Below are 24,630 nucleotides of genomic sequence, written 5' to 3' on the forward strand. Positions count from 1 at the left end.
TTTAATCTGCCACCTGGGTCAGAATGACTGAGCAATTTCCAAACTCCTCCCTCTGTATCCAGGCGGATGGTGACATCACAGAAGGATATACATAGAGCTATGGGGCCCTGAGTCTAGGTGGTCCTCAGGCTCTTAGGCCTGCGGTGGGCCAGCTCATCCGCGCCATGGGAGAGTCTGACAGCCCCTGCTCTCACCATCGCAGGCAGAGCAAGACTCATCTAACTTTGCTACACCCACTGGTTAGCTTCAGGAAGGGGCGGGTTCATGGACTGTACCCATCTTACATGGGTTACCCATCTTACATAAGCTTACACAGACCATGAGTCAGCACCTTACTTCCATCACTTAGAAGTGGGTGGAAAGGGGGGGGGTGAATGGCCCATAGATTAACCCATGAAGGCCCTGAACTTACTAGGGACTTACATCACAGATATAATGTGGGGAAAAGAGAGGTATTATCGGACATTTCATGTTACATATAATTAGTCCTGACTATATCCTGATTGCACAGACTAGCTCACTTCCTTTTGGATCCAGCAGTCTGTGAGTACACATAGCTTACTGCCTCTCCCATACAAGACATTTTTAATTTACCTCTACCCCACCTATGCCATTCTCCCACAGTTCCCCTCATCTGTTGTTATTGTTTGTTTTGCAATAAAAGAACAGAAAGAAAGAAGGACTCGATATGTATCTAAAGGGAGCGAGTTAACCTGCCTGACCCTACCTCTTTGTTAGGCTGCGCTTATAGTAATGGCGACGGTACACACAAGTACTTGAAGTCTGCCCCGGGTGCCCATAGTGTGCATGACTGCAATGGCATTGCGTAGCGACCTGGCAACCTGAAGCTCTGGAGAAAATGGATTTTGTCTTGGAGAGCTACGGCAGCGTGACAAGAAGTGCAGCCTTACAAGGGGCTAGAGGGCCAGAATAGAGACAGTGAGCACCAACACTGTATATAAGACACTTCGATGTGACACTCTTTTTGAGCCGAGTAAACAGGGGTTAGATATAGGTAAGAATACCTTAGTGTAGTGTCTGCATATACTGAAATCGGGATGCGTCTTAGAATCGATGTATTACAATTTAAAAAGTGTCTACAGTACTAACCCCCTCTTTTCACTTACAATGTTTCAGGAGAGGTCCCATGTCGACAGAGGACGAAGCGGGCGGCGGCAGGAGAGGTCCCATGTCTGCAGATGGTTGAAGATGGACAACGGGCGGGAGTGCGGTAGCAGTACAGGTCCCAAGTCTGCAGGCGAATGAAGATAAGAAGATGGCGGGCATGCAGTGGCGGTGGCGGCAGGAGATCATAACAACAGGAGAGCTGAGCAGGAGCAGAGCGGCATAGGGGAATGGCTTGGGAGGTTCACACTGTAACCGGAAGTCAGACACTGGTCAACTTCCGGTGTTAGTGTGCTCCTCCCCAGCCATTCCCTTATGCCGCTCTGCTCCTGCTCAGCTCTCCTGCTATTATGATCTCCTGCCGCCAACGCCCGCCCGCTGTCTTCTTATCTTCATTCACCTGCAGATGTGAAACCTGTCCTGCTGCCGCATTCCCGCCTGCTGTGCATCTTCAACCATCTGCAGACGTGGGTCCTCTCCTGCCGCTGCCGCCCGCTTCGTCCTCCACTGACATGGGACCTCTCCTGAAACATGGTAAGAGAAAAAGTAAATTTCCTTGATAGTAAGGGCCAAATCGATGGTGCGTCTTACAATCGATGGCGTCTTACAATCGAGGAAATACGATATATATATATATATAAAAAGGAAAAAGTAGCGCCAAAAGGTGAATATTTGTGTACCAATAAATGACAATAAATGTAAATATATAGTTAAACTAAAAATAATACCATTAGTAGTGTACAGCAAGCAGCATTATACTAGACCAAACATATGGATAACACAAGATACATATAAAATATATAAAAGTCCAATGTCCAAACCCTATGTAGAGTCCTGACAAATAGCACCAGAACAAATGCCCAGATCCCAGGGGTCCATGGCAGCTCTCACATGGAATAACCAGCTCCACAGCAGATTCTATAGAAAAAACAAAACAGAGAGCGCACGCCCCATAGTGTAACACTGTAACATTTAATGTTGGGGAAGGGTGGATGGAGGGATTAAAAACACTCACAAGGTAAAGGTAAATATTAAGCAATTTGTGATATATAATCACCACCAGGCATGTCCAAACTGCAGCAGGGAGTCCAAGATTCGCTGGAATAGGTCACTCAAACAGCGCTGTCCCTCCGGTTCACTCGAAATCTTCCAAAGTCATTTGGTATCAGAGTTGGCCTTGAATTCACTGCATGTGTTCCCCGGCCGTAAAGGAGCACACAACGTGATGACGTAATGTCGTAGGTTACGTCCCTGACGCGTTTCGTCGCAACAAATGCAACTTTATCAAAGGGAATGTCCCTGAACAAGATTAACACTGTTTAAGTACTGGAGGGTCCCAAGTTTGATTGGTTGATGGACTAGATGAATGTCCCACCCCTAATTCTGATCGTAGCTATGGGCTTGTATAGTTTAATTTACCCAAAGTAGTTCAAATTAACTCTGTGTTGTTTAGATTGTTCTAAAGGTATAAATGATTCATGGGATAGATAGACTCTCCAGTAACATAACAGTGCTATGACACAAGATAATGATATATATATACACACACTGCCTAAATGAGTATAGCATACACTAGATAGTTGATGAAATACCAAAATATGAAGAAGAGATATATAGAAAATATATAAAAATATGTAAAAAATTATACAATACAAAACAACTTAAAAATATATATAGAGGGGTCTGAGCCCAGACCCAGAAATCAGGCTGCGCGCCACAGAGTGTATTTTTACTTAACCAAATAGCTAAAAGGGCAGATCTCCTTCCCTAAGGCCTGTCCCTGAAGCAACCAACAAACTGGGGCAAGGGTAACCATTATCTGGGGCCTTTGGGGGATTATCTGGCCTAGTGCAAGGGGCTACTGCTCCCCTGCACCCTCACTCACCAGCTCCCTGCTCCAACTGCCAACTCCCAAGCCCGCGACATGTATCCAAAAGCAACTGCCAAGAATCCTTGAGCCCTATTGGCTGTTCTGGGTCACCTGGGGCTTTCTTCCTAGGCCTCATGGGAGTTGTAGTCCCGTGGAGGCTGCTGTAACATTGGGGCCGTGTGCGCGATTGCACTGCGCATGCGCGACTACTGTGCACGCGCGTGCAAACCATCATGGCGGCTCCCGCTAGCCGGGTGCACCACCGAGCCTCCTGAGGCTCAAACCGCTCCCTGCTCCGGCCCCCATCTTTGGAAACAGCCAGCGGGTCCGTCGCTGGCTCCGTCGGCACCCGCGACCACGCTGAGGCCAAGGAGGGGGTCTCTGGGAGCCAGAGGGGACCGGGGCTACACAGAGATCAGAACATTACATTTCAAAATCAGATACAAGACAAAACCCTTAAGATTTTTAGAATCACATATAAAACCAAACAGATCCAGGTTTGGGAAAATAAGAATCAAAACCGCGTCCAAATCCAAACACATTTTTTTTTTAGAAGCAACACCAAAACACGAATGAAAGTGCCCACTTTGGTTCCTATAGTATCAAATCAGTCCTATCCATTCTCTCCCCAAAACTGTACATATTGTGTGACCCCAAAAGTAGTATTTCCTGATGATTTTAATGATTTAGACCTGGGGTGCGCAAACTTTTGAAGCTACGCCCCCCTGCCTGCTCCCTTAACTGCTCGCGCCCCCTTACCTCTTAGGTCAGCGTCAAATGACGTCACATCCATGACACCACAGCGTCATTTCATGCCACGTTGCCATAGCGACGTGTCACACCAGCCATCTTAACCTCGGTAAGTTCAGTTGCAGAGGCCTGACGCAATCCCCCAGCATTTAATTTCAATGCCTTGGGGAAGAGCGCGGGGCCTCTTCAACCGCTTTCCCTCCCCCCCCAGAAAAATCCCGCTCCCCCCAGGGGGGCACCCCTGATTTAGGCCATGAATCACTGTAGCAGCCCTTCTTTGCACAATTTCTTATTTTTGTACAGTTTGTCCATCTAGTCTCCATAACTGAACTTAGTACTCTAGGCAGGATCTTACCAATGATCTATAAAGTGCATTGCCAGTTCTCTCTCTTATGCTCCTAACTAGGGTGCCAGGTGTCCGGTTTTCAACCGGACAGGCCGGTTATTTTGATGTTTGTCAGGTTTAAATTGGAGGTAATACAGGACACGTATGTGTCCGGTATAGGGTTGCCAGGTGTCCGGTTTTCAAACAGACAGGCCAATAATTTTGATGTCTGTCCGGTTTAAAATTGGAGGTAATACCGGACATGGCAAGCATGAGGGCGGCAATCGCGAGGGTGGCAGAGGCAGTGGCAAGCGCGAGGGTGGCGGCAAGTGCCAGTGCGGCTGGAAGTGCGAGAGGGCGGGTTGCGTATGGTTGCCGTGCACAGCAAGAAGGACTCGTGTGCTGACCCTGAGTGGAGGAGAGGACGGCCAACCAGAGGACAGTGGGGGCGGAGCCCACACCCCGGCGGCCCAGAGACATGTTGCAGTGCTGTCTGCGACCTGCCAGGAGATAAGGTAAGGACAAAATACAATTGGGGGGGTGGGAATATGATGATTATGGGGGGCCAGGATGAGATGATTTGATGATGATTGTTGAGGGGGATAAGATGATAATGATGGGGCATGGAGGGAAAAAAGATGATGATGTGGGGGTAATAAGATGATGATGGGGGCCAGGGGGAGGTGAGATGATGATGATGGGTCATGGGGGAATAAGATGATGATGGGGGAATAAGATGATGATGAAGGGGGTGGGGGAATGAGATGATGATATGGGGGGCAGGGGGGAATGATGGTGATGGTGGTGATGGTGGTGATGATGATGATGATGAGTGTGGAAAATGAGATGATGATGATGATGATGGGGGAGATGAGTAGATGATGATGGGGATGAAATGAGATGATGAGGGAGGACTATGATGATGATGTGGAGGAGATGAGATGATGATGGTGATGGGGCAGATGAGTTGATGATGACGGGGAGGAAATGAGAAGATGAGGGAGGGACTATGATGATGATGATGGGGAGATGAGATGATGATGATGATGGAAGTTGGAAATGAGATGATGATGATGATGATGATGATGATGATGATGATGATGATGATGATGATGATGATGATGATGCTGATGATGATGAGGTAAGATGTAGCCTGCAATTGGCATTGTAGTAGTCAGACAGTTGCTGCTACTGTCAGTGTAAAGTTTTAATTAATATTAAAGATAAAACATTAAAAATAACATTGGAAATAGCTGTTTCAATTTTATTTACAGTGCGTTTTTAGATCAGTATTTCTCTCCATCGGCCTGTATGACTACAGGTATATTATTTATATATGTCATTGTTTTTTTCTAAATTTCACTCCAAGTATGCACCAATTGCACCATGTCATATTCTATTTTGTTAAAAACATTCTGGGGAGGGCGCATTCTCCACACACCCCACCCCACCGACTTTTCTCTAGCGCTTCGTACCTTTCACTATTATGTCCTGTATTTTTGGATGACACCTGGCAACCCTACTCCTAACATGTTTCTCTATAAACATCAGCATCCCGCTGGATTTCTCCATTGATTTGTCACACTGCTTGCCCACAGTCAGCTGAAAAAACAACTTCCATGTTCATTATCTCTGCAGTGATTAACATTATAGTGCCATTCCTGCATAAACGTGGTTGTACTTTCAACATTTTTTTAGTAATAGGACGTTTTGCTGTATAATTTAGCGATTTTGCTTGCACCTTGTGCCCAGAACTTTTGTTCATGCTGTCATTTTTTCATCTGGTGACGTGATTTGCCAGTTTGCATGGGTTGAATTTCACAAAACCTCTCAGACTTGCTGTCACGCACAGCAGTTACAGTTTTGCACATCGCTATGCACAACATTAACAGTTAAGACATGTACTTTGTAATCTGATATTTCAAGAGGAAAGGGTTCCTTATGAAAACTGTCTCATGTCAGGGACGCAATTATCTGATTTGATATCACAGATTTAACTCACTCATTTGTATAGTCATTACAACATATGCTTGAATTATGAGAGACTGAAAAGTATTTTAGGAAGCAGACACTACTCCTTTTATGTGAAAAGCTATATGTTGAGCCTTAATAGCATTCCTTCCTTCTGCATATGACCTCCTCAGGGATACACAAAAACCCTTGTTTATATGGTTGCAAAATATGGGTGTCATCTGATCTGAGAGTGACCACAGAAGGCAGTCAAATTACAGTTTAATGCATATTATATGATTTCTTGTCACAACAACATAAAATGATTAAAACAGTTCTCATGGAAATAGTTTTGATGTGAAAGCCAAATCGCACATTTTTCCCATATGTACGTACAACTAAAACCTATTATATAGCAAACAGTTAAGAAAACGACAGCTGGGCAATTCAAACTAAACAGAGATGTCATGTAAACTGTTTTAAATATACTTTTCATTCCAAATGTTATTAGAATTGCATTGCGTTTTAATCATTATCAGTCATTGCGTCATATAAAGCTGCAGATCTACATAGGACCAGGCTTAACTGCTGATAGTGCTAAATATGTTCAATTAGTTTTAGTTGATGCCTTTAAAAATACAAGACAAGTACAATTATTTTTCTACATTTTCCATGGAGATTTGGATAAGGGAGATAGATATCAGGCAGTTAAACTCTCCGTAATACTTGGGTTACATTTATGAACTTTGCCAGTGTAAGCTTTCACATATTATTTCAAAATATTTACACTTCTCTGTTTTTTTGTTAAGTAGGCTTCTGTTACCTAGTTTTAATCTATTAAACGTTTTTTCAATTCGGCTCAATGCACCACTGCCTCTCTCGGCAACAGGTGAACAGCTGTTTCCACAATATGCCATTTTCATTTCAGATAGATGACTGTTTTCACTTATACCATACATACTGTAGTTGTCTCATTGGAATCTAAGGCCCAGATGTACAAAGCTCCATTAAGTCACATAATGTGGCGTTAAATTTAATATCACGTTAACACTAACGGTGTATCTTCCTAACTACAATAACATAACATTAAGCCGTGTTATTCCAGTACAGAGCATAGCATTAACTATAACAGATGTTAGTGATAATATTATGCAAATAATATACAAATCAGGTGTTATCATAGTATTGCATACCCACTAAAGTGGGTTAAGGGTAACATATTGACTTTTGTTATGTTATTTAAGTTATTTAAGTTAAAGCCGCTGACCAAACAATATCCTACGTGTGTGTTTTTTTTTCTAATAAATCAGTTCTGTACTATGAGAAAATACTTGTAGCACTGGGTCAATACTCCTCTGCCGCCCTTTAGTGAACCCCTGAGTCGAATCTTCGTCTATCGATCAACGGAGAATGGATCGACTTAGCTAATTACTTATCTTGTGTGGATTGTGTTGATGCACATATTAAAGGGAAAAAAACTGTCAGCTTGGACTGCTGCTTTAAGTTTAGCTAAACGTGCAGTTACTCCTGTTCAGACACTAAAATAAGGCCTCGGCCAAGCTCCCCGCTGGCGTGCTGAGGTGCGCTGAGGCTCAGAGAAAGCGGGTGCTTTCCCTGGCCTTAGACAGCGCACCGTCAGGGGGCATGTCGGGGGCATGTCGGGGGCGTGTCGGGGGCGTGTCGGGGGCGGGCCAGTGACGTCACGGAGCTTGTTCGCCGTCATTGGGCGAACCGCTCACGTGACCGGCCCTGCGCTCCGGCGAGCGCTGTAATTTCAAAATCTGATAAGACCTACGCTTCCGCAAGTGCCTGATTGAGGCTGTAGTTGCGCAGTCCCTAGTGGAAGCGAGCCTCAGCGTGCCTCCACCAGCAAGCAGCAACCCTGGACGAGGCCTAAGGCGTTTGCAGTGTCTGGGTGGCGGTAACACCTCAGTGAGGCTTCATTTAAATAACATAGTGCTATTTACGGGTGTTATTTCCCTCTCCTCTTTCTCTCATTCAGCAGAAACCCTTGTTTGGCATATTGATAGGAAGGCGTTACGTAATTGGAAGATAACAGCATGTTATGAAACAGTAACGTGATCTTAAGCCTGTACAATTGGGATTTGTGTGCATATAATTAGCTTTGAGGATAACATATTAAATTGGAGAACTTAATGTCCATTCCTGTTTTAAGTAAAGTCATGTTATGTGCTCAGATGTAACCGAGCTTTGTGACGCTATCCCTAAGGCCTCGGACATTGTCAAAAAGACCGTGCTGAGGCGCGCTGAGCCGCACTGAGGGGAAACTATCAGCGCGGCTTTAGACGGCGCTTACGCAGGCGTGCAGAGGCGTGTGGAAATGCAGGAGACAGGCAAGTTTAAATTTTGCCGCTCATGCAAGCGTAGGGCTGGTCACGTGACTGCCAGAAGCCAATGGCAGTCCGTGACATCGGCGTCGTGATGTGGCGCGCTAGCCCCGCCTCCCGATCCGCCTCCACGCCCGCCTCCCGAAAGCCTCCCACCCGGCACACAAGCGCGCTCGCTGACACTCATGCAGGGACAGAAAAAATCTCCTGCTTGAGCAGGAGAGCATGAGCGTCAGCGCTGCCCAGCGCAGCTCCCTGCACCATGTCCCAAGCCTAAGTCTGTAATGTAAATGTAATGTTAGAACTATTTTGGATAATCATATCTCTGAGTCCTCAAAAAGGGAACAATGTGTCCTAAATCAGTTTCAAATGTGTCTCAATGAACATGTGACTTCCCTGGAATGCCCTCATTTCCTTCTCTCCACATAATAATTATATTAATACTGCTACAAAAACAAGATCTTGTAAATAAACTGGTGAATAGGCATAAGAAATACAGTAGATAGATGACCCCTTGCATTTAGGCAGCGGCCACTTGACTTGGTGGCTGGGACTCATTCCCATCTAATTTGCCTGGTTTGGGCAGTGAAGGGGTTACATGGGTTCTCCTTCTGGGATTGGATTTGCTGGAGAGATATAAAGGAGTAACAGGAAACTGTTTCAAGCTGCTGTGGCTGCAGCTTGAAAGGGCCCTCTCTCCCCCGCCTCCCGTTTTATGTTGACATCTGTTCATGTAGATTGTTGCTGCGATTCGTGTATGTTGTTTGATTGTTTTGAAAAAATGTACCATATGTGAAAGAATATTTATTGCAATTCTGTTATGTAATTACAATGTTGTCATAGTCAGCGGAATTCATTAGCTACCATACTGAGCTCATGACGTTGACATGAGTATTGTTTCGTTTCTGGTTTTCTGGAGCATTCTCCAGTGTTTGTCTTGACTTTATTTATTTATTTATAAAATGTTTTACCAGGAAGTAATACATTGAGAGTTACCGCTCGTTTTCAAGTATGTCCTGTGCATAGAGTTAAGTTGACAAATAATACATGGTTACAATATGGTTACAAATACATAGTTACATAAGTGAACAGGGTATACATTATATACAAGACATTGCATGCACAGTTAGAGATAATATATATTATATGCGTATGTAACAGTTACAGACCAGAATAAAATGTGAGACAGCTTTAGTTTTGAAAGAATTTAGACTGGTGGTGGCTGTGAGAGTCTAAGGTAGATTATTCCAGTTTTTGGGGAGCATGGTAAGAGAAGGAGGAGCTGCCGGATACTTCGCTGAACCTTGGGACCATGAACAGTCTTTTGGAGTCTGATCTCAGATAAGTGCTGCATGTGGTAGGGGTGAGGAGCTTGTTCAGATAGACGGGTAGCTTTCCCAGAAAGTATTTGAAGGCAAGACAGGAGAGATGAACTTGGTGTCTAGACTCAAGTGATGAACAATCTAGTTCTTTGAGCATTTTGCAGTGATGTGTGTTGTAGATGCATTTGATAACAAAATGGCATATTGAATTGTAGAGGGTGTCAAGTTTGCTAAGGTGGGTTTGGGATGTTGAGCCGTATACTATGTCCCCATAGTCGATAATACGCATTAGCATCAGCTGTGCGTTGCGCTTTCTGACCAGCTTACTTAGGGAGGATTTGTTCCTGTAAAGTACACCTTGTTTGGCATAGGTTTTGGATGTCAGGGTATCAATGTGCATCCTAAATGTTAAATGGGAGTCAAACCATATGCCAATGTATTTAAAACTAGTAACAGGAGGTAGGGTGGTGTTAGCGTTAGTATATTAGGAGTATATACTGGGCCAGTTCTACATCAGAGTTGCCATTACAAGCGAAGCGGTGATATGGGCTCTCAATATGTGACAGCCAGTGTGGCATAGTTCATACTTGTTTAACTACTTTGTGTTCTTTAACATCAAAATAAAAGCTGTAGTCTTATTCCTTCAGATCTGTTTTGCTTGTGATTTTTCAGGTTGGTGCCTGCCCAAGTCAGGAGAAACTGACATTTTACCATTAGTTCGATAAGCTATGGTCCTTGCTGCTTCTTATAGCTGGATATTAAAGTATGAATGGGTAGTCTATGGATCATAAGCACCATTCTATTTTGTATGTCACTGAAGTGCATTCAGTGATGCTCGAGTTCAACACTTTTTTCAATTATTCTCGTGGAGCTGATATAATTCTGATTGCTTTGGACCCCGAATGGTCCCAACTCAACTATAAATCAATAATGCAGTGGGGTGCATAAAGTGATAAAAGATTGAAACATAAGGGAGAGAGACAGATCCCTGTGACTGCATTCTAATTTTTATTTATTTATAAAATGTTTTACCAGGAAGTAATACATTGAGAGTTACCTCTCGTTTTCAAGTATGTCCTGGGCATAGAGTTAAGACAAATAATACATAGTTACAAATATAGTTATATGAGTGAACAGGGTATACATTATATACAAGACATTGCATGCACAGTAAAAGATAATATATATTATAGGCGTATGTAACAGTTACAGACCAGATTAAAATGTGAGACAGCCTTAGTTTTGAAAGAACTTAAACTGGTGGTGGATGTGAGAGTCTAACTAACCCAGTGTATTAAGAAATACAATATAACTATTGTAGTTAAAAGATAAATGAAATGATTGATACTTTTTTTTATTGATTGACAATAAAAAAAAATAAGTATTACTATGGACGTGTGATAGAAGTACAGTGGTATGACAGACAAAGGGTTTACAACCCAGAACTGGTAAATTGTGGTAATGGGTGTGGGCTAATTATTGAAACTTAGTTCTAGTAGTAACCATATTGGTTTTGGAAAGTTTATCTTCATTGTGATACATTTTTTTTAGGATAAACCTTCAAGGGTATATATATTATTTATTTTTTTACCGCTGAGGTTTTGAAAGCTCTATTCACAATAGTATCATGTATTAATAACTCTCGTTAGCATCACAACCTAGAACAAACCTATGTAATTGATACAATTCCAACTCCATATATGTAATAAGACAGGAGGGTGCAACATTTGTTCCCTGTGCCCCCTTGCCAGCGGTCCCCTCACCTCCGCCGCCCCCCCCCCCCCCTATCCCCCGCTCCGGCGTCGACTCCGGCGTCATGACGTCACGTTGCCATAGCAATGTGATGTCACATGACCTCAGGGCATCATTTGACGCCACATTGCCATGGCGACGGGTGTGAGAAGCCGCCGGAGCCAAGGTAAGTTAGGTTTACAGAGGCCTTGCAGCTCCCCCGGCACTTAATTTAAGTGCATTCGGGAAGTGCGCAGGGCCTCTGTAAACCCCGCACCCCCGCACTCAGTCTCGCGCCCCCCCTGGGGGTCGCACCCCACAGTTTACGCACCGCAGGGATAAGACTTAATGGCACTTGTGGTATGAAAGGACACAAGTCTTGGGAAGCAACTCATATAGAGATGTAAAGGGCAGGTGCATCAAACTGCCGGTATGGGTTTTCACACCCAAAAACAGAAAGGCCAGAGCAACATACAAAATTATACAACAAATAGAACAATACTTCAGAGCTTATCTGCTCATGAGTAAGGGTCATTTAGTTAAATGTTTGGCCAAAAGGTTATAAGCCTGCAGCCACCTCACAGCATGACCAATCTGCAGGTCCTAACACTACCTGGCACAATTCTCATGTACCTCTCTTCTCTGCTGGAGGGAGAAAGACCATACTGGGTCTGTGATTCACAGGATCATGATAAAAACTGCTGATTGGAAAGTGGGGCGGGGCGAGCTTTAAACCCTGGGAAGGAGGGCCACAGCTCCAAACAACAACAGCTGCAATAGCCCAGCAAGCTCCATCATATAAACAGCATATATATTAGTGTCAAAAAGCGTTCCAGTGATCACTTCCATTCAAGTCAAATGAAATTCATGCCGGAACGGGTGAGATAACTGGTACCGGCACTTGATGTATTGTCCCTAAAAGGAGGAACTTGGGCTGCTGGGCTATGTTTAATGGTCTTTAATTCATTCATTATGAACCTCTCTCAGTTATCATGGTAACTTTAACTTTTGACAATTTAAAACAATTTTTAATACACCCTGATTTGCATTTGCCAGGTGGTTATTATTAACAAAACTCTAAATATATAAAAAAGCTTCATGTTATTTCCTAGTATGGGTTTTCTTTTTGAAGTTAAAGTAAACTTAAAAAAGATTGCTCTCTGTCTTAATGACTCTGATTACTAGTAGAATACTGGGCTTTTCCAGTCATTTAACTAAGGTGTCATATCTGCCAGCAGTGAAGCACTGCTCTAATTGTCATCATTAGTATATCCTTTCTCCAATAGGCACATTCATTTTAATTAAGGACAGACGTCTAAAATAGCAAATTCAAGAAATAATATCACACTAAACTGCTCCCAAGAAAAATAGATAGCAATGGGAAATGTCTAAATATATGTATTTTTTTCACAGCTCTGAAATGTTTATCTTTCTATTTTCCACTAATAATGTGGGATGCAAAGTTCAAACCCTCCAGCTGTTAAATTCTCCAGTGCCACATGTAGAGAATGATTTTGAAGTGGGTGGGAGTTAAGGGCTGCACTCTAAAAAGCAAAAGAATTTGAGATTTTTTAACTCATCAGAAGCCAGACAGAAAGGTTGGTACTTCAGCAATATACTGGCAGACTGTTTTAATTTCTTTTTACTCTTTTCATCACTATTTTATTTTTAAAGTTGGTTTAACATACAACATATTGACTTGTTATAAATACCACTAGTACTATATAACATGTTCCTTATTATTACCCTCTGGAAACTTATACATCAATGAACTCAAACATATAACTGAAGCCTCCACTCTGACAGAGAAGCGATTTAAACTACTAACAGTAACATTTGTACTCAAAAGGTGAGGTGGAAGAGATTCCGGATGAAGGAAAAAATGCCGGTGCACCGCTCATTCAGAAAAAGAGGTACTGGGACGTAATAACCAAAAGATTTACTCAATGTTAAAAAACATGAAAGATAGTGCTGGCACAAACACTCTTACGCGTTTCACACGCAGGGTGCTTTATCTGATAAATCGCATGTGAAACGCGTAAGAGTGTTTGTGCCAGTACTATCTTTCATGTTTTTTAACATTGAGTAAATCTTTTGGTCATTACGTCCCAGTACCTCTTTTTCTGAATGAGCGGTACACCGGCATTTTTTCTTTCATCCGGAATCTCTGCCACCTCACCTTACCTTCGCCTGGGAGCACGCACAGCAGGAGATTGTCCAGTGGTACCGTGAGTTTTTTCAGCTATCAACATTATTGTGCTTTATGCTTAGCCAGTTGTTGCGGTTATTGTGATTGCTAGAGACTCTAGCCGTAGGGTGACGGGGACGCGTCAGGTCGTGGTTCACACGGGGCTTCACGCACCCCTTTCTCAACCAGGCTAATGGGACATTAGGGTATTGTTAGTTTCATATACACAGAGACCGCATTAATATGGACTTTGCTATGTCTACACATTACTCCTACTGATGTTATTAGAGGAACCTTATTGGCTGTGATATACTTACAAACAATATATATATGAGGAGTTCTCTGGAGCACTGGATTGGGAGCTTGTTATAGCTCAATTTGTTCAGTACTCAAAAGGTGAGCAAATAAACATGGCAGCTAGGAGGATTAGCTATATTTTTTACACATGTATTACTTTATTCATTTTATTTTTCTCAAGTCTGGCTGCCTTGTCTATTAGCGCTGTGCTCTGCATTGTTTCACCTGTTGATTTCTTCTGTTCACGGATGCACGCCATGTAGCTCCCTGTGTCCTTCCAATTGTGAGTAGTTTTTCCATTTGCTTTGTAACTATGCGCCTTGCCTGCACTTATTTTGCTGACTCTGTTATCGCTGATTATCTGAGGAGAGTATGATGTCATTGGAGGACTGCACCCAGGGATGCTGGGAAACAGGTGTCAGCCGTGTGGGGGGGGGGGGGGAGTGGAGGGGGGGAGGAGTGGAGGGGAGGGGGGGAGGAGTGGAGGGGAGGGGGGAAGTTCAGGTTCCTTCCATATTGGCTTCAATGTGGCTTTTTTTTCTTGATCATTGGGCTTTGGAAGCAACCGCTATCTACTACACACCACGATATTGAAGGAAGTTCAAGACGTCAATACTGATAATTCTAGCACGTTATTTGTATTTGTGATTTACTATCCGGTTTTGAATATTCACTGGATACTTACCAAGATTTCTCTGATGCACTGATGCATGGATATTTTTTTTTCTACTAACAGTGATATGTTTCATAAGTAAGAACTAGGGGACTAATGGCTTTTAAAAAAAATCAGAGCATTTTAAAATAGTTTTTTCCATTCAATTTTGTAAACATTGTAACTTGAAGAGAGTGTAATTTTACAGTGTATTTTACTGCCCTAATCTCTACTTTATTTGTTTTTTTTATTTTGTTTTATTACTTAATAGACCTTCTAAAAACGAGGCAATCATGACGTTACAGTCAATTAGACTGTAAGCTCCTCGGGGCAGGGACTCCTCTTCCTTAATGTTACTTTTATGTCTAAAGCACTTATTCCCATGATCTGTTATTTATATTATCTGTTATTTATTTGATTACCCCGTGTATTACTACTGTGAAGCGCTATGTACATTAATGGCGCTATATAAATAAACTCATTTATTGAGCCAACACGACATTTAGACCATAATGGTCTTTATCAAGTGACAATGGCATTGTCACTTGATAAAGACCATTATGGTCTAAACGTCGTGTTGGCTCAATAAATGAGTTTGATTTGCTAAACCCGTTGTGCCCTATGTTCCTTTGTTCATCTGTTCAGGACTGATTGCAGGCTTTCGTGCAAACACTGGAGCACCGGTAACTGTATCATTATTTTTCTTTTTGAGGTGTGCAGCATTTCTCTTATATTGTCTGGGCTATATAAATAAAGACATACAATACAATACAATAAAGTATTAATGTTCAGTCTTGGTTTTTTTGACCAAATATAATTGAGAGCTTTATCAGTTCTCAAACAATGAAAAGTTCATGAATTGTGGTTTTTATTTAAAGATATATTCACAAAGTTAAAAAAAAATCTAAATTGTGTCTCCATATTTTATACCAAATGTGTCCTTTCCAAACCGTTGAGTTATATGGAAAAACACAGAATGGATACTTTAAAAGTGTAGCCTCACTTAAGACCAACGTGAACTGGTGAATAGCAGGAATAGGATTCATGGATTTAGGGCCATATTTACTACTCTGTGCTATGCCATAAGATACCTTCAAGTTAATGGGCCTTTAGGTTTCTTCTTGAGCCAGAAAGAGTCTTAAGATTTAATATTGCTTAGTAAAAGTTGCCCTACATCTTGGTACTTAATGCCTTATAAAACATTGACAAGTTTAACTACACAGTTTTGAATGATTTTTTTAAAGCTTGAAAAATGTCATCCACAGGGGTGACTGAAAAAAACGAATAATGGTTCATCCTATTTGTTCCATGTTCATAATAATGTACACTAAAGTATGTACACTCCTCAATCTCAGAGGACAACTTGACATTTTGAGGCACTGAAGGGAGAGATGCACGAAGCCAAAAATTCAAACATGCCACATTACACAAAGGGAATAAAACCACTCCCAATTTTCAATGTACATTTGAATCCAATAATTATTAGTTCCCTTTGGGTTTACGTGGAACTGCATATGTACATATGCAAAATACATACAGTATGTTATGTACATTGGTTACATATAAGATGCTACTCATTATAACTCTTCTATTTTTCACAGCAGCACCACAATCATAACTGTCCTTATTGCTCTGCTACATTTTTTTTAGTATAAAAGCAGTTTCATATACTGAGAAAGATGAATCAATACCTCCTATGGGGGAACATTATTTGTGTCCTATCAAAACTGAATGGGTCCTTTCAAATTTATATTCTTAATAGCAGCAATCAACTCATTTTTATATTTTTGTTATCCGAATCGTTTCTAGTTCCTTTGCTATTTACCTTTTTGTATGCCTGTGAAATGAAAGTAAAATAAAAAATGGCTTCCGGAGTGGTCCAATAGAAAGCTGAGATGTCATTGTCCTATGACCTTATGGCTTCCTTTTGGGGCATGGGAATGAGTCTTGGATGGTGGTCATATTGATTTTCCAAAAGGGTCCTGTAGTTCAATATTCTAGTAGCCGTATTGTCCTTAAAATGAGCAGATTATTTAAGTGCACTTGAAGAAGAAACCTATGAAGTTTCAAAAGCTCTGTACAGGCATACCCCGCATTAATGTACGCAATGGGACCGGAGCATGTATGTAAAGTGAAAATGTACTTAAAGTGAAGCACTACCTTTTCCCCACTTATCGATGCGTGTACTGTACGGCAATCGTCATATACGTGCATAACTGATGTAAATAACGCATGTGTAATAGGCTCTATAGTCTCCCCGCTTGCGCACAGCTTCGGTACAAGTAAGGAGCCAGTATTGCTATTCAGGACGTGCTGACAGGCGCATGTGCGAGCTGCCGTTTGCCTATTGGGTGATATGTCCTTACTCGCGAGTGTACTTAAAGTGAGTGTCCTTAAAGCAGGGTATGCCTGTACACAATAATTCAATCTATCAAGAACTCAAATGCTGACATGCTAAAAGAGATCACAACGTACAATAAATCTATATATATGTAACAGTGTTTTTCCAAAAGAAAAAGTGTAGGAATGTCAAAGGCGGATCATTTGCTTATAGATGAAGACTTCTCTTATCATAATACATTGAGATTACATAATGATCTGGATACCATGGAAATATTTTTACCATTCTTTTTTTTTTTTTAGAAAAGATGCCAACCACCTACATGTAAATCATTAAACAAATAACTAAAATTAGTTCACTCCAGTCCTTAGAGGAGGAAGGAATGAAAATGGATAAGATCTTGACAAATGATTCCTAAATGGCATGAGTATATGTACAAAAACTATACATAAAATTGTTTTCTGTGGATATGATATTCTAAAAAGATTCACTCTTCCATTTTTCAGGCGATGCCGGCTATATCTGAAAAGGAGAAGGCCGGTAAGTAAAACCATGTGTGTTTTTTTTTGTAAATCCTACAGTATATTATCGGTCTTTTCACACTATCTATGACACTTTGAACACATCAAAAGCAAACGTGAGAGTTATAGTGGTGGCAGAGTGCACAAAATGAGTGGCTACTGGTACGATGGATCTTATAGATCAGTGGAGAAAGTTAAGGTCCTATGAGAACTGAAACCTGAAAATTATAAGACACTTGTGTCCAATGTGGCTCAGGCACCAAATGGCATTACAGATATATGGCTGAATAGTTGAGGTAGTAACCAGGATATTTCTCTGTTCAAACAGTGAGTGATGGTGGAAGTTATTCAGAGGGTCACCATAAATGGTTGTTTTGGGCTTCTATTTATAAACTGGTGAATTTTAAAACAGATCATGTAATATAAAAATATTCATAAACCTTTTGACAATACCATGATAATAACTTTTTCCTTTTGGTTTTGATCCATTGTGATCAAGCACAGGACTGCAAATTTTCTTATGGTATTAACACTATTGCATGTGAGGCTTTGAAGTGTTGATGGATAAAAACTCTGCATTTTCAGACCCTAAGAAACTCTACAAGTTGTGTACTAGTTGGGTGACGTTAGTGACCTAGCTTAGATGAACAATGAACAGTATTTCTAAAATCTACAGACCTTTGGCAAATGGTGATGGTTCTTGTTGGTAGTGACTGTCATTTAATACCAATTGTCATGATAATATCATGAGATATTCAGTATTTTAATAATTCTGGTACATCAGTGGTTCATGTTAGCTGCAAATTGTCTTAAAAATATATTAATTATTTTTATGGTGGGTCACTGAACCTGTCAGGTTCTGTGTAGATATAGGAATAGAGTTATCTGTGGTCAACGCCCGAGATTTAAATATGGCGTCACAATTCTTCTCTGACTGGAGGAGTAAAATAAACCATTTTTAGTATAACTTCTGCAGAATACCTGGGGGTGTAGCCAAGAAGATATTCCAGAATTGTTAACATTTACTAAATATAAAGATATCAGGGATCGAAAAAACAATTATCCAGAATTGCACATGAATCTTTGGAACAGTTGCCATGAGACGAATCAAAGAATGCCAAACTCTTCATGTTTATGAGGTTGCAGAGAACATATATCCATTTGTCACTCAAAGTTAGGAGTTTGCCTGTCAAAAATAGTCTTTTATATGTGGCAAACTCACCCAAACCTATAGCTATGAATCCCATCATTCCAAGTATTATAGGAATAAACATAAGGGATATTTTATATGTCGAGGCAGATTTTTAAAGGTCTTTTTTTCTTTCCATAAGTCATAAAAATGTTATGGGCTGCAGATTGATGAGAGGGAGAGTTGGGTATGCGCCCGGAGGGTGAGCTTATGTTTTTTTCAATGGAAAGGGTTTTACCATAAAGACCCTGTCATTGAGATATGAAAATGTAATTTTAACCAAGGGAGTGTCGTATACCAACCACATACGTGAAAGCTCATATTCTCAACTCAAAACCCTTTTGAGGAGAAACCTTATACATTTTATGTGGTAACGTATAGGATTTCTGTTTTGTTTATCATTTTATTTTGAAGAAATTGTCTTCATATATTGTACGGTATGTTCTTGTAATAATATTTTTTTCTGAAAACTAAGCATTGTACTATTTTGTATATTAAATCTAAAGTTTGATAAGTAATGACTTTGGACTTTGATTCAACTGTGCATGCTTTGAATAGAGTTATTGACATTTTCTGACACATTATTCTACAATAGAGTTCTGTGTGTCAAGTGCATATATTTCTAGTAAACAGGGACCAAAGACTCTGCAAGAGAATTTTGATAGCTCTTTGGTAGTGGCAGGGAGTAAATATATACAGCTCAACCCGTTATAACGCTGTTCTTGTGGTCCAAAGAATCACATCGCGTTATAAGCAGATCGCGTTAGAAATAATGTACAATTGTATGCATTGTACAATAAAGAATTTAAGATACCAATAATCGTGTTGTAAAATATTCATATATACTAAAATTGGGAGCCACGCTTGCATCGCGTTATAAGCGGATTCGCGTTGTAACGGATCGCGTTATAATGGGGGTGAGCTCTATATTGTGATGGGTTGAGAGTAGATATTACTCTTTTTAGGGACCGCGCGTAGGTGAAAGGTGAGTCAGTTAGTTAGCTGTGTGGATTAAATATTGTCACATTTATGTTACGTACTCACAGGTGTGCCATTCATGATACCAATCCTTCTATTTTGTATATTTTGTATGCGCTTGGTGACATAATATAGTATAGCACAGACTTTACAAATGTTGCACAATGTCCAGCAATGAAGCACAGTGCATCTAGCTTTGTGGCAATCTAGCACTACCGGCAGAGACATTTTACCTGAAGCCAGCAGAGTTCAGAGATAGCAAGAATGTTGTCTAGGCTTTGCGGTTTCTTTACAGTTCAACATCCCAGTATAAATACATAATATCTTAACCTTGGAAGCGCAAGGATCAGACAAAAAAAGAGATGAAAAAAAGAAACATATAGTGTAGTCTGTTCTATAAGAAGGGACAATCAGTGAATAACTTTTTATTATGCGCTCACAATAAAAAATGGATATGTAGACCCATCATAAAACCACTCCTGTCTCTTCTTTATGATGTAAAGCCACTCTTCCTGTATGTTTAACACCTTGCGTCTCTCAGACTTTGTTAGAGGTGTCTTGAGCTTCCAAGGTAAAGATATTGTTCTGAGTGCAGTCTGAGGAGGACTGTTTGGAATTGCTGCATCTAAAGAGAGAAAAAGGGAAAGATATTTATTTTTATTTTATTATTATTATTTTGGACACATTGGTTCTTTTTATATTTTCATGTGTACTTCTAACATTTTTATTTATTAAGGATTGAATCACAATTGCTATGTAAAATTTACATCCACACCTAACACTATACGGCTCAATTAGAATTGTATTCCTAATTGATATAATATTCACAACACTTATCACTATAGAGGATAGTATCCCTACAGTATGTATATATATATATATATATATATATATAAATATATATATATATATATATATATATTCTTTTAGTCTACTTTATAGGACTTTTATTTATTCACAAAAATTGACACAAATAGTTTTTGTAATTTATTAAGGTTTTTATAGGGGATATCATAAGCACCAAAGAAACGGCAACAAGTATAAATAAATGTTTGCGATAACATTTAAAATGACATAAGACTGGCCATTCATGAAACCCACAAAACACCTTGCTGTGAAGGAGGAGTATCTGTGTGTTATGTCACTTGTGCTGTGCCCTATTGCTTTTAAAACCACATATCAGATATTTATGAGGCTACAGAGTTTGACCCGGAGACTATATAGGGTTTCGGCCACGTATCTCAGGGCTACGGGTTCATCTGAGAAATCAACGGGTGGTGGTGGCATCTCCCCCTGCAAATCCCGCCAATATGGCAATGGGATGCTACGTGACATCACAGCATCACCCGGTGTTACATTGCCATGACAACGGAAGCTACATGATGTCACATGGCATCAGGTTGCCATGACAATGGGTGTTCCAACTTGTCGTAGCAACTTGACACTGCATGGCACCGCAACTGTCAGAGACGTCCCTGTTCATATCCGGCAGTTCTTCCTCGCTGCCACCAGGACTGCTGATCCTGATTGCCTTTGTCGGTAGACAACTCACTACAGATCATAATGAGATAATCACCTGCACCATGTCTCCAGCCAGCCTATATAAACCTCCTCCCCTTTTCCTTCTTGCTTGTTTATACTGGTGCTTCCCGGATAGACTAGCTCACTGCCTTGCTGCTCATTGTTGTTCCTGTTATCATTGCCAGATCCCAGCTTGCCCTTTCGACTTCGCCTCTCGCTGCCTGCCCTGGACTTTTGCCTTTGAACCTGACTATGCCTCTCGTTGCCTGCCCTGGACTTTTGCCTGTGACCCCAACTACATCTCTCGCTGCCTGCCCTGCCATTTCCAGCTACTGGGATCAACTCCACAGTTGCCGCAAGACTTGACAGAATAAACAAGCCCTACCATGGATTCCGCTGGATCTGGTTCTTCGCCGCTCAGCAGTTAACTCTAGCCATTTCTGAAATTCAGGCGCAAGTTACTAACCTTCAAAGTCTATTCAGTAACTTACAGGATCAGGTGCGTGAATTGCAGGTAAACCCTGTTTCGCAAAACAAAATCCGAGAAATACGTGACCGGATTGCAGACACGGAATCTGCACTGCAAAATCTGTGTAATTTCCCACCAAACGCCCCCCTACCCAGCCTTGCCAGTCCAACCTACCTGTCGCCTATCTCTTCCAGAGAAGTTCAGCGGGTACCCACACCATTTCTGTTTTTTTTTTTAACCAGTGCAGACTCCAGCTTCTGATGCAACCTACCCTCTATCCCACAGACTCTCTCAAGGTTGGGATGATCATCTCTCTTCTCAAACATGAGGCCCTTTGCTTGGGTCACTCCAATGTTGGAGCAGGATAGTCTAATTCTAAGGGACCTGCAAGAATTCAAAGATGCCATTAAGCTGATGTTTGATGACCCAGTAACGCTCGCCCTGCCCACAAACAAGACAAGACCCCGGCACTGAGGTGGGAAGGTATAACACCACACACCCGCAGCAGCGGAGGCGTGCTTGGAAGGCGGATAGTTTAGCGTTGCCAACTCTCTGGGTTGGAGAGTGTAGGAGATGCGGTATACTTGCCGAGTCCGTGGATTGGAGAAGACAGGATAGTAAGGGTCCGTAAAACGTAGTCTGGGATTGTAGAGAGCAGCGTAGTCCAAGTCCATATGCTGTGTTCAAGGGTAGGAGAGGTCGCGCAACACATTTTTGATGCTTCATCTACAATCCAGCAAGTGTGGCTGTAGGAGGACATGTGCAGAGGTACACAATGGAGACTGTTTTAAGGTGAAATTAAAACAAGGCTTTGTTGTGCCTGTCGCTTTAAACACAGCAAAAAATCAACATAAGCGAAATAGTGAGCCAAACAAAACCTGCTCCACTTTGGCATATATGTATCCTTATATTCCAGCCCCTTTTAACTGGGTGGCTACCCAAGCTATTCATCAGCCCAAGTCATATAGATATATATAGACAACAGTCATTGGAAAATAAAGTCTTATACGAAAAGTCTTATCTGTTAGCTGGGCTGCTGTAGGGGAAGCTTCTCTGCTCTCTTGGATCCGCACCCGTGTGTTAAGGCAATCTCCGGGCTCCAGGTTAGAATCTTGTCCCCTTTGTCTTGTGGTCAGCTTGTCGCTCAAAACATCTGTCCTTCCTTGGTTCATAGAGAAAGAGGAAAAGATTCCTAGAACGGTGCACTCTACTCTACTAAATCAAAATAACAAATAATTTATTAATATATCATAAACATAGAAAATGGTTAAAACTCTGGGAAATCCTATATGTGGATTCCTCTATAGTCAAATGGCACAGGTAAATTAACCATAATGTGGCCAATCATGCATGTAAAAACAGTATATGCAGTTACTGAGCTAGGTCCCTGTGTGGTTGTTGCTTTGGAATAAGGCAATCCTGTTAAGTGAAACAATGTATGCTAATATCAAATGACTGTAGCTAAATCTTCAATGTGTGGCAAAATCCTCAGAGTGTACCTATATGGCATAATATGTAACACTCTAGCCTGCACATAAGAACTTAGTAAAAACCTAGCAACAGACAAACCTCAGTGATCTGTGAACTGATCTACCTGGGGATATATACTGCTGGATCTACTTACAGTGACTTGTGATGTCTGTATATGAAGCAGACACTTCTACTTGCTGGCAAGTGACTCAGCTATCTCCCGTTGTAGACAGTAATTCTATCAGGATGCACAGACCTCAAAGCTACTATTGCTAGCTAGTGGGATCCACATATGTGGCCCACATCTTAGTTTAACTGCATATCTCTGTTGCTGCAGACTACGATCAGACACCTATGCATCTTTTGTACACCTGACGTCACTGTGACGTCAAACCCGACGCTGCGTTTCGTTCCTGAGACAATAGAACTTATTCGGGGGTGGGAGGTGCCCTGCAGAGGCTTGCTATTTAAATCCTAAGTTTGCCATGGTACTAAATTGGTGTCATTAGATATGATTAACCCTTTCCTTCCATGCAGTGCAACCTGGTCTGCTATACTTGATTGTTATCAAGTTGCCTCTTATCAGGGAGTACCTACTGTCCTAAAAACAAGGTAAGTATAAAATAAAGATATATAAATAGACACCAATGGCTTGTTTTGTTATTGTTGCTGCTAAATAAACCATTATGCACAGACATCCTCTTAGCTCATGTGCTTATAATAGCTAATAGGTGGTATAAGAGGTATTCTTATACCTGAAAGTGGTTGGCATTGTTTGATGCATTAACCTACGGAGGTATTTAAGTATCACCATGCGATCACATGACAATGCCTTGAAGAAGTGTCATCTGACACGAAATGCGTAGGTGGTGACGTCATACGCAGCGACGTAACGTCTGTGACGACGGACTAACGCGCTGCTGCCCCAGGACACCACGAGGACGTGACTAGGAGATCCCCTGGAGTTACTAGGTCTGTAACACACCAGCAAGGCTACCTAGTGCTCCCTTCTCTTTATACCATCTGGGGGGTTCTCCTTTAGTTTATGGGTGTCAGTACCCTATCCTTGGTGGGTGTCACGAGCATCCTTCGATCGATTGGATCGTTTTGAATGTAATGCCTTATGACTCTCATTGTGATACAATTTTTTGTGGTACTTGTGTTTTATATTATAAAAATATATGTATTAATTTTGGTTTTCTGGTTCTCCTTTTCATGCGCTCCTATTTTTGTGTCTGTATGTGCTGAATATGCCCCGCTGATCACGGGAGATTAGGAGCTGCTGGGGAGACTGGATTAGCCGAGGGAGAGCAATTGGAGGGACAGCGCGCACAAATACCCCCTCTCCTGTCCAATTAGAAGACACAGGGGTGGTGCCTGCTGGAGCAACTTATTGCATAGTACTTCCAATTTAGTTGAGTCTTTCCCCAGAATGAGAGGGGCAAGGTAACCCAGACCAAGCTGCCAGGACTGGCAGGCTTGAGGCCACCCTACGGGAAGTGAGAGGGTACATCAGATACCTCCTATCCTAAAAGAAGATAGGGGATGAGCTGGAACCACTCTCAGTGCCCTAGGCTGGGAGT

At 41.5% G+C, this 24,630-nt stretch overlaps 1 protein-coding gene across 1 annotated transcript in view; it reads left to right on the plus strand.

Moving 5' to 3' along the window:
* DLC1 (DLC1 Rho GTPase activating protein) overlaps window positions 1-24,630 on the plus strand; it is a 459,196-nt gene that overhangs the window by 164,367 nt on the left and 270,199 nt on the right. Inside the window, exon 5 of the mRNA XM_075565991.1 lies at window positions 17,406-17,439. Within this exon, the coding sequence (XP_075422106.1) occupies window positions 17,406-17,439 (34 nt within the window). The remainder of the gene's footprint in view (window positions 1-17,405; window positions 17,440-24,630) is intronic.

The sequence above is a fragment of the Ascaphus truei genome, chromosome 1, assembly GCF_040206685.1.
Source record: "Ascaphus truei isolate aAscTru1 chromosome 1, aAscTru1.hap1, whole genome shotgun sequence".
Taxonomy (NCBI): domain Eukaryota; kingdom Metazoa; phylum Chordata; class Amphibia; order Anura; family Ascaphidae; genus Ascaphus; species Ascaphus truei.